The following is an 11,857-nucleotide window of genomic DNA, read 5'->3' as shown; positions in this document are numbered from 1 at the left end:
AATACATGCCTAACTGAAAATGTTAAAAGTTCACACATAAAATCCACATAATACAACATTTGCATTTAAAAATCACCTAAGTTAACAGTCCCAAAAGGTGAAGCCGGTTGTGATTGGGATTTTAAAGATGATTGCGATTTTGATTGCCTTTTGCTTGACACCATATGAGCTTTGGATTTTGATGAGGATCCATATTTTGGTAGAGGAAAAGATGATTGTGATAGAACTGGTGATCCACATGTCAACCTTGTATGACCACTTTCCTTGCACCGACTACATGTCGATCTCTTCTTCTCTTCACCCTTAGACGGTATACGATCGTGACTTTTTGGTCGGCCAGGTAGCCTTCTGTCCATGGCTGGTGACAAAACTGTTTGTAAGTCATCTGGTATGTCACACTCAGAAGGATGTGGAATAGGGTAGACAATCTCGCTATAAGTCTGTCGATATACTTCTGTAGTGTAGCAATCCATAGCGTATGCGCTTGAATTATCTTGATTTAGATGAAGAGAAACTTTTATAACATGGCCACACGAATAACCAGATGTTTGCCATTTCATACAACTACACGTCTTTGCATTTAGATCGACAAGCCCATTTAAGTTATTATCCAGTACTTCAAACAAAGTGTTTGAACATGGTTCAACTCTCCATGATGTTGACTTCACAACACGTTTCGTTATCTTTTTTTCTGTCCATGGTGTAACACGATGTTCCAATGTTCCTGTAAATTTAAATAAATAATACTTAGTAAAATATATGATAAGTTACGAATTTAAAGAAATAATACCTGCATGGTTTCTTTTATTGTAGTACCACTATTGAATAGAGGCTCGAAAAAACTCCATTAACATAGTAATGGGTAATTTCCGGGAATGAACACTTAGAGCGTTGATTGATTCTGTACTATTAGACGTCATGAAACCATATCTTGTTCCAAGTTGATGTACTCTTGACCATCTTTCAAACCCGACATCATCTAGTGTTTGAGCACAGTGAGGCAAAACACGTCTTAAACAGTTTATATGCTTATTAAAATCCACTTCCCGATAAGCTTTTACAGCCTTCCAGTATGTCCATTTGTGATTTTTTATACCAGCAGACCTTGATTTTAGATTTCTATACAAATGAACACCACAAAGTCCATGAAAAGCATCTAGGAAACACCTTCTAACAGCGTTGTCAATTGAGTTTGCCCTATCAGATATGATTGTTAGATTGGTAATAGGACCTATGCAATCCCTAAGATGCCCCATAAACCATGTCCATGAATCAAAGGTTTCAAATTTTCCAACCCCGTAAGCTATTGGCAGTATCCCATTGTTAGCATCCATGGCTACTGCTAATAAGTTTACTCCAAGGTATCTACCTTTTAAATGTGCTCCGTCAACTATAATAACTAGGCGCATGCAATTAATAAACGAACGAATCTACAAAATCATATACACAAGAAATATAATCATTTAAATGTAAAATGCATGTAACTAACAAAAATGAGTCAACAAAATTATATTGATTTACTAACCGCAGCACCAATGGCGATAAACAATAACTCAAAGCGTCCATCTCTATCTGTTTTGATATGAGTTACCGACCCAGGATTTTTCAGCTTTAAATTGTGACAATAAGCCGGCAGTTGGGCAAACGATGCTTCTGGCGACCCCCTCAACAATTCCAAGGCATAACATTTGGCTCTCCAAGCTTGAGAATATGAGATACTAATCTTGAACCGAGCATTCATGGCAGTCATAATTTCATGTCCCCGATATACCCTACCATTCAAAAACATTAACTCAGCCAGAAAACCACCCAACACCTTTTTGTTTGCATGTCTATGGTGAGGAAAAACTTGGGTTCTTGAACATGTATGTTTATCAATAAAAGTCCTAACTTGAAACATTTCGCAATCTTTTATCCTCTTTGCAATCATACGCCACAAACAGTTTTTGTCAATCATACACCTTGTTTCGAAACGATCTTTGCTTGATTTGTTAACTTTTAGTTGATAGCCATCTTCCACACATTTCGTATACAAAGCTATCTTCAAGTCTTCCTTTGTATCAAAACAATCATCTTTCTTGATACAAATAATTTTTGTGTGACAATCAACTGCTATCTTTACCAACTCTTCTTCCGGTATCTGAAGTAATTCTGGCATATTCCAGTTATACTCCCGTGGCATTTTCTTCGGGGACTTTTCTTTGGGGATTTCTTCTTCTTCTTTTTCTTCTTCAATGTTATATGAATTACAGAATGGATGTTCAATATGTTCATTTACAGCCGTAACTTCCTCCTCATTATCATCAACAACATCTTCCTCGGCAAAGGTTATTTCATCATCAAAATTTGGGTATTGACCAATATCAAAATCATTACACGCAGGGTATGTTTCTTCTTCTGAAAAATCATCAAAATCCGAGTATTGACCAAGATCAAAGTCCGGGTATTGACCAAGATCAAATTTCGAATACTGACTAGTACTCACAATTTTTTTTGTTGGCTCATCATCGTCTAACTGGTCAATACGAAAACCAGAATTTGGTGCTGAAAGTTGATTGGGATTTGGATTAGGGAAAGGTTGTGGGTTTTGAGATTGTGTTTGGTATTGGAAATGTGGTGAAACAATATTTGCTTGGTGATGAAATTGTGGTGGAACCATTAAATTTTGAGCATCATAAACTGCGGTTGAAAAACTTAGTTGATTACTACCCGCTACTGACCCAACTTCACTACTTCTAGGTTCAACAACATACAATGTAACATCATCACTTGAAACACTAATGTAAGCAATGAATCGTTCAACATCTTCATTGTCGGTTAACAAATAAACTTTACCATTTTTCTGATAAGATAGCCTAAATCCACTTAGGGGCTCTAAATTCAATTTATTTGCAACACATAACATTAGAGTTTCATAAGTTAACTTTTTTAATGACAGTTTTAGTTGAAGATTCATGGATAAAGGCATATATTGTAAAACACCATGAACATTCTCCCATGACCCTCCAAAACACAAATCTATCCAAACACGATCAACATTAGATGATTTCATTATTGTAAATTAATTTACTAAACAAACGAGCTGCGAAACTAAAACCTGTTGTCGGATGGGGAAGGATGTCGTTGGATATGGGAACGGATGTCGCCGGAGAGAGTGATAGATGGAGATGTAATGAGTTGCGATTTAGGGATTTAGGTTATGAGTTGTTGCTGCTGCGTATTTATATACCCAAAACATTTGTGTTGCGAAATTAAAACCTGTTGCGAATTCAAAAATCGAGTTGCGAATTTGAAATTCAGTATTGCGATAGTCAGAATCTCGTTGCGATTTACTAAATCGCAATGCGATTACGTAAATCGAAGTACGAATTAGGAAAATCGTAATGCGAATTAGTAAAATCGCAATGCAATTACGTAAATCGCAATGCGAATTAGTAAAATCGTAATGAAATTGCGTAAATCGCAATGCGATTACGTAAATCGCAATGCGGTTACGTAAATCGCAATGCGAATTAGAAAAATCGTAATGCGAATTAGGAAAATCGCAATGCGATTACGTAAATCGCAATGCGAATTAGGAAAATCGCAATGCGATTACGTAAATCGCAATGCGAATTAGGAAAATCGCAATGCGATTACGTAAATCGCAATGCGAATTACGTATTCGCATTGCGAATTAGGAAAATCGCAACACGAATTTGGGAAATCGCAATGCTATAGTCAGAATCGCGTTGCGAATCTGGAAACTGATTTGCGATACCGGAGATCGCGTTGCGAATTATCGATCGCATTGCGATTTAGTTGGTCATTTTGGCAAATCCAAAAAAATTTGGTTAAAATCGTATATTATAAGGCATTTTTGGTCACTGAGGTTATTTTCTCTATCATTAATCACTAAATATGACGAAAACAAAGAAACATCACGTTTATAGTATATTTTGTGACATTATTCATAATGTCATATAAAAATTTTATCATAAATTGATAAATTTATTGTAGTGCATTTAATGAACGAGTGAATTTAATGGCAGAAAGGGAATCCCGTAAGTCGTGTTTTCGAAATGTGGCTTTTCGATTCATTGCACAATTTTTGCTTGTATATATATAACCTGCAATTGCTCTTTTCATTTGTCCTTGAAGAGTGAATTTTCATGAAAGCAAATCGTGTTGATAGAATCAGTAACTTGTCGAATTCCCTTCTAAGTCGCATCCTATCGTCGCTTGTCATCAAAGATGTAGTTTTCACCTTCATTCTATCAACCATATGACGATATATGTTTGTCTCATTGCTTAATCTTGGTGTTGATTTAAAAAAAATTTAGTTTTCTCTTTGTCCTTCTAAGAGCTTCACAAAATTCATAGATAAAATGTTGTTTTTCCATACTGAGAGAAGAATCGAACAATTTCGACTCGATCATATTGACAAACAAACGACCAAATCTTAGCATGTTTGTGGATGGATATCTGCTGCACTTTAGCGTGGAGTTAAGGATTCGGATTTGCTTTTTGTTCCCATGTTGCCTGCTCTACTTTTTACCAGCAAGACACTGGTGAGATTGAACCTAAACGTCCCATATATAACGAGTGTTCCGATTCATGTTTGCTTGCCTAGCCTCAAGACCTTGGAGCTTCAAGAAATTAAATTTAAAGATGACGATTCAATCAAGAGGCTCATTTCAAGTTGTCCAGTACTTGAAGACAATCATCTTTACCCGGAACATGGGAAATAAGTATCTCTAGAAAAAATAACATTCATTTTAACTACTAAGGTCACATAACGTGTTTCATTTGTAAATTATATTTTAAATCAATAATACTATATTTTTAAAATATTTTTTTATAATTTTATAGATTATGGATATATGTTGAAAGACATTTAGATATTATTTCAAGTAATTATTCAACCTAAGTATATCGAAAAGTTATCTAAAAATGTTGGATTGATCACAATGAATTTAAAAAATCACCAAAAACATTATATTTATAGATTGGAATTATAAATGGTATGATAAAAAAGCATACCTATTATTGAATTGACAATGAATTTAAAAAAACCAAAAACATCCATAAAATTATATGTGAATTGAACCATACAATTATAGATTGGAATTATAAATGGTATGGTAAAATAGTATACCTAATATTTCGTGCATATCTTATCTGCCTTTACTCTCCTTCCTCTTATGACCAAAACACAAAATCTAATCCCTCTTGATTGATTGGGTGACGGTAATTACATGATGAGACTGAATTAGCTCTTTAAAAGGTTTCAGAAATCCTTTCATTGATACATTAAAAAAACTAGATTGATTATACTTATGGGAATCTCACTCTTGTTCCTCTCGCTCTTTATAGGCTTCTCTTCATGCGCCCAGCCTCCCATTTCTGGCCATGGCGGCCTCAACTGTGACCCACCTCTTGTATTCGAAAACCCTAGGCTTCTAAACACCTACACAGCTGTACAAGCTTGGAAACGAGCTATTGTATCCGACCCTTTAAACCTCACTGCTAATTGGATTGGCTATGATGTTTGTGGTTACACCGGGGTTTATTGTGCTCCTGCACCTGATGACCACTCCATCAAAACAGTCGCAGGCATTGATTTAAACCACGGTGATATTGGTGGGCACTTTCCGGAAGAGCTTCGCTTGCTCACTGATCTCGCAGTGTTTCACATCAACACCAACCACTTTTGCGGTGCGGTTCCAAACAAGTTCAGAGAGCTGAAGCTTCTGTTCGAACTGGATCTTAGCAACAACCGTTTCACCGGTGAGTTTCCTCGCGTGGTTCTCGAGTTGCCTTGGCTTAAGTTCTTGGATTTGAGGTTCAACAAGTTTAAAGTAACCGTGCCGAAGGTACTTTTCGATTAAGATTTGGACGCTATTTTTATTAACCACAACATGTTTATGTGATATTTGTCGGACAACTTCGGCAACTCCCCGGTTTCTACTATGGTCTTGGCCGACAATAAGTTTGGCGGCTGGGTTCCGTCGAGTATCGGAGACATGGCTAATCTTCAAGAGATAATCCTTAGGAACAATGGGTTCAGATCTTGCATGCCTGAAGTAATCGGTAGACTTAAAAATACAACTGTTTTTTATGTTAGTTTCAATAAGATTATGGGACCTTTGCCGGAAGATATAGGGGGAATGATGTGTTGTGGAATTCGGGTTAACTTCCACCAATAATAACAAATTCACCTTGAAAACTATTATCTAGGTGACTAGTGTGAAAATGATTGTACTAAAAATCACACCAAGGTAGATTCCCAGGAAAGAGGAGGGGTCACAATGGTCTCTCTTAAAACCCAATTTCCTTAGACAGAACTACTAAGACAAGTAATTTTAATAGGACAATAATTAACAAAAACTATACCCGACAATAGCTATTAAATAGACATAAAGAGAACACCAAAATTTAACGAGATTAGGCCAAAATTATGCCTATCTCCTCGAACACTACTAAAATAATATTTCACTAGTAGAGAAAATATTACAAAGAGAAAGAAATAATATAAATAGCTTTTAATATAGAAGAAGGTTTATATTTGTGGGATGATAAACTAAGGAGGAGGATGGCTCTATTTATAATAAAAAAACTTCCCCTCCTCCTTATATAAAACCAATGTGGGATGTTTGCCAAAAACCAACAAATCTCCACCTTGGCAAATTCCACACACGTCTCTCACAAAATCCAATCTTCAGTAGTGTCTGCAATTCATCTTTCAATTTGTAACAATATTGACCAAGTCTAAACAATGTTTAAACTTGACCGTAGTTACCACTTTTGTCAACATATCAGCAGGATTCTCAGTGGTCCGAATCTTCTGGATTATGACTCCGCATTCTTCTAGAATCTCTCGTACAAAGTGATATCGAACATCGATGTGCTTCGTCCTTGCATGGTAAACTTGGTTCTTTGCTAAATGAATAGCACTCTAACTGTCACAGTGCACTTTGATGTGCTTTTGTTCCATTCCCAATTCACCAAACAACCCTTGAAACCAAATTGCCTCCTTCACAGCCTCTGTAACTGCCATATACTCTGCCTCTGTAGTAGACAATGCCACTGTTGACTGTAAGGTGGACTTCCAATTGACTGGTGCTTTTGCAAATGTAAACACATAACCAGTAGTTGATCGACGCTTGTCCAAATCACCTGCATAATCTGAATCACAATACCCAACTACACACTGACCATCTTGTTTGTCCTGCTGAAAGACCAAACCAACATCTACGGTGTTTAGAATATACCGCATAATCCATTTCACAGCTTCCCAATGCTCCTTTCCAGGATCATGCATATACCTGCTCACAACCCCAACTGCCTGTGAAATATCGGGTCTCGTACACACCATTGCATACATTAAGCTACCAACAGCACTTGCATACGGAACCTTTGACATGTATTCCCGTTCTGCATCATCCTTAGGTGACATGGATGCACCGAGCTTGAAATGAGGAGCAAGAGGTGTACTAACTGGTTTTGACTTCTCATTCATGCCAAAACGTTTTAGAACCTTCTTCAGATATTCTTTCTGAGATAAACAAAGCCTCCCCAATTTTTTATCCTTTGATATCTCCATGCCTAGAATCTTCTTTGCTTTACCAAGATCCTTCATCTCAAACTCCCTGTTCAATTGAGTCTTTAGTTTCGCAATTTCTGTCTGACTCCTGGAAGCTATCAGCATATCATCAACATAAAGAAGAAGATATATATAGGATCCGTCTTGTAGCTTGCGTAAATACAGACAATGATCATATTTGCTTCTTGTGTACTTCTGCCCTATCATAAACTTGTCAAATCACTTGTACCATTGCCTTGGAGATTGCTTCAATCCGTATAGCGATTTTTCTAATTTGCACACCATCTCTTCTTTTTCAGCAACTTTGAATCCATCTGGCTAAGTCATGTAGATTTCCTCATCCAAGTCTCCATGTAAAAATGCAGTTTTTATATCCATCTGAACTAGTTCCAAATCCAACTGTGCTACCAAAGCCAACAAAATTCTGATGGAGGAATGTTTTACAACTGGAGAAAATACTTCATTATAATCAACTCCCTCCGTTTGGGCGTAGCCTTTAGCCACCAATCTTTCTTTGTAGCGGATGTTATTCTTGTCAGGAAATCCATCTTTCTTTGCATATACCCACTTGCACCCAATTGCCTTCTTTCCCTTCGGAAGACTAGCTAGTTTCCACGTCTGATTCTTTTGAAGGGATTGCATTTCTTCATTCATGGCGATCCTTCACTTTTTATGTTTTGAACTTTAGACTGCTTCATTAAAAGTGGCAGGAACGTCATCAATTGCAATTGGTGATGCAAAAGAGACCATATCAGCATAACGAGCAGGTTGTGTAATGGTCCTCTTTCCCTTTCTGAGTGCAATTGATTCATGTTGCTGTGGATGTTCTTGGATCTGAACCTCTTCTTCATCTGACCCTTCTTCTACCATAGGAAAGTCAACATCAGTTTCTTTACTGGTTGGGACAATCTTGCTTCCTTCAAACTCCACCTGTTTGGGAGTTCCATCTGTCTGGTCTAATTTTTCTGAAGTCACCTTTCTCAACATGGTAGATTCATCAAAGGTAACATCCCTGCTGAAGATTATTTTCTTTGTTTCTGGACACCAAAGACGATAGCCTTTCACACCAGAGGTGATCCCCATAAAGATCGCCTTCTTTGCTCTTGGATCCAGCTTTGACTCCTTAACATGGTAGTATACAGTGGAACCAAACACATGTAAGGAATCATAATCTGTAACAGGTTCTCCAAACCATTTCTCTAATGGTGTTTTACCACCAATAGCAGTCGATGGTAAGCGGTTGACAAGATGACAAGCATAGACCAAAGCCTCAGCCCAAAATTCTTTGCCTAACCCAGCATTAGACAACATACACCGAACCTTCTCCACTAATGTCCGGTTCATACGCTCTGTCATCCCATTCTGTTGTGGTGTACTTCTGACAGTGAAGTGCCTGACAATACCTTCTTCTTCACAGACTTTCAGAAATGGATCATTTTTGTACTCTCCACCATTGTCTGTACGAAGACGTTTGATTTTTCTGCCTGTTTGAGTCTCCACCATCTTTTTCCATTTAAGGAAAAATCCTAGCACCTCATCCTTTGTCTTCATTGTATACACCCAAACTCTCTGGGAAAAATCATCAACAAAGGTAACATAATAGTGTGTTCCTCCCAATGAAGTTGTCTTGGAAGGCCCCCATACATCTGAATGAACATAATCCAAAATACCTTTAGTATCATGGATTACTGTTCCAAATTTTACCCTCGTCTTCTTCCCTTTGATGCAATACTCACAAAAAGCTAATTTGTAAGCCCGAACACCCTTCAATAATCCTTGATCTATCAGCAATTTCAAGGATTTTTCACCAACATGCCCCAAGCACATATGCCATAACCTGGTTGCTTCTGACTCCTGTTCATCAGTAGAAGCTGCCACTGCTGTTGTCCCAACAATTGTACTACCCAGAAAGTAATACACGTTGTTTCTTTTCCGGATTCCCTTCATTATCACCAGTGCACCAGAGATAATCCTCATAATCCCATCTTTTGCCCTCACTTCTAAACCTTTTGACTCTAAGGTTCTCACAGAGATGAGATTTCTCATTAAATCTGGTACATAATGGACACCTGTTAAGGTTCTGATTGATCTATCCTGATTCCTCAAGCGAATTGAACCAATCCCAAGTGTGTCAAGATGGGAATTATTTGCCGTGTAGACAATTCTACCTTTTAGTTCTTTAAAATCAAAGAACCATTCTCTATTGGGGGTCAATTGGTGGCTACAAGCTGAATCTAACAGCCATGAACTGGAACAGCTGGTTGATGGCGTAGCAGCGAATGCGAAATCTGAATCTGCATCATCATACTTGACCACATTTGATTCTGAGACAGCCTTTCCCCTTTCAGGTTTGCCTTTGTTCTTTAGCCTGGGACATTCTTTCTTCCAGTGCCCTTTTTCTCGACAAAAGGCACATTCATCTTTGCTCAATCTGGACTTTGACTTCGATCTCCCTCTCCTTCCTTTATTCTGACTCTTCGAACGGCCTCTAACAACAAGAGCTTCTGCTTCGACACTTGTGTTTTCTTGTTTGTCTTTCTTTCTCAATTCATAACTATACAAGGCAACAGTTACTTCACTGAGAGACACATCAACTTTCCCATGAAGTAGAGTAGTTTCAAGATACTCAAACTCATCAGGAAGTGATCTCATCAACATCAGAGCCCGATCTTCGTCTTCAAAAGTCACGTCCATATTCATCAGATCAGTCACCAGCTGATTAAAGCTAGTAATGTGATCATTCATAGTGGTACCTGGTACATAGTTGAAGCGGAACAATCTCTTTTTCATGTAGAGCTTGTTCTGACCGCTTTTCTTCAAAAATTTCTCCTCAAGTGCCTTCCACAATTTACTTGCATAAGTTTCCTTAGAAAATGCATACTTCTGCTCTCTAGAAAGACACGATCGAATAGTACCACATGCCAATCTATTGATCCTCTTCCATTCTTTCTCCTCAACATCATCTGGTTTCTCTCCTTCAATAGCAATGTCTAGACCCTGCTGAAATAGGGTATCTAGAACCTCACTTTGCCACATGCCGAAATGACCGGTGCCATCAAAAATCTCCACTGCAAATCTAACATTTTTCACAGCTGTTGACGACGATGTAGATGTTTTTGTTGCTTCTGTCATTTCTGCTACAAATTCTATTTAATAGATGTCAATGCGGAATGCCAATTATCCCAAGGAATTTTTTTTATGATGTGGAAGATCAGCCTAAGCCGCAACCACAGAGCATACTAAAATAAACCAAGAGCTCTGATACCAATTGTTGTGGAATTCGGGTTAATTTCCACCAATAATAACAAATTCACCTTGAAAACTATTATCTAGGTGACTAGTGTGAAAACGATTGTACTAAAAATCACACCAAGGTAGATTCCCAAGAAAGATGAGGGGTCACAATGGTCCCTCTTAAAACCCACTTTTCTTAGACAGAACTACCAAGACAAATAATTTTAATAGGACAATAATTAACAACAACTATACCCGACAATAGCTATTAAATAGACATAAAGAGAACACCAAAATTTAACGAGGTTAGGCCAAAATTATGCCTACCTCCTCGAATACTACTAAAATAATATTTCACTAGTAGATGAAATATTACAAAGAGAAAGAAAGAATACAAATAACCTTTAATATAGAATAATGTTTATATTTATGGGATGATAAACTGAGGAGGAGGGTTTTATTTATAACAAAAGAATTTCCCCTCCTCCTTATACAAAACCAATGTGAGATATTTGCCAAAAACCAACATGGTGAGCCTTGAGCAACTCAACGTGGCACATAATATGCTATCGGGTGTAATTTCGGCCAGCACATGTCGGTTGCCCAAGTTGGAAAATTTCATATTCTCCGACAACATATTCACCGGAGAGGTGCCGAATTGCTTGATGATACTAGAAACTGACGACGGAGGGAACTGCTTGCCCGGGAGACCTTTCCAAAAAAGCGCGGACCACTGCAAGCATTTATCCTCCTCTCGTCCAATGAACTGCTTATCATTTGGATATACTTAGGGAAATATTTTAATTAGACATGATTATGTTTTTTTTATCAATGTAAAACATATACACAGTTATTCAACTAATATGAATCAAACAAATTATAAATTTTAATAATTCATAAATCAGGTAAAATAAAAATAACTTTAAATTCGAATTATTGATTTTATTTAAAGATTTAATGATATATCTCATTAAACTAATTAATAATTGATATAACTGAATCTAAAATTAATATTTTATAGATCTTATGTATTTGTAC

The 11,857-nt window shown here is 37.2% G+C and overlaps 1 protein-coding gene and 1 pseudogene across 1 annotated transcript; both read left to right on the top strand.

Moving 5' to 3' along the window:
- The first annotated feature begins 4,151 nt into the window (after positions 1-4,151).
- On the top strand, positions 4,152-4,730 carry LOC120157861 (F-box protein At4g09920-like). The gene is made up of 2 exons (XM_039168865.1): positions 4,152-4,235; positions 4,479-4,730. Exons 1-2 carry the CDS (start codon positions 4,152-4,154, stop codon positions 4,728-4,730), a joined length of 336 nt encoding a protein of 111 aa, XP_039024796.1.
- Positions 4,731-5,318: 588 nt separating this feature from the next.
- Positions 5,319-11,610, top strand: LOC120157860 (annotated as a pseudogene).
- The last annotated feature ends 247 nt before the right edge of the window (positions 11,611-11,857 follow it).

This window comes from Hibiscus syriacus, unplaced genomic scaffold, assembly GCF_006381635.1.
Source record: "Hibiscus syriacus cultivar Baekdansim isolate YM2019G1 unplaced genomic scaffold, ASM638163v2 tig00111277_pilon, whole genome shotgun sequence".
NCBI lineage: Eukaryota > Viridiplantae > Streptophyta > Magnoliopsida > Malvales > Malvaceae > Hibiscus > Hibiscus syriacus.
This window is presented reverse-complemented; position numbering and strand designations above follow the sequence as displayed.

Bases quoted from the DNA above. Each gene is read 5' to 3' on its own strand.
- LOC120157861 (XM_039168865.1), top strand. From the start codon at position 4,152: ATGAAAGCAAATCGTGTTGATAGAATCAGTAACTTGTCGAATTCCCTT. The intron at 4,236-4,478 runs GTAGTTTTCACC...GCTGCACTTTAG, and splicing joins CGTCGCTTGTCATCAAAGAT to CGTGGAGTTAAGGATTCGGA.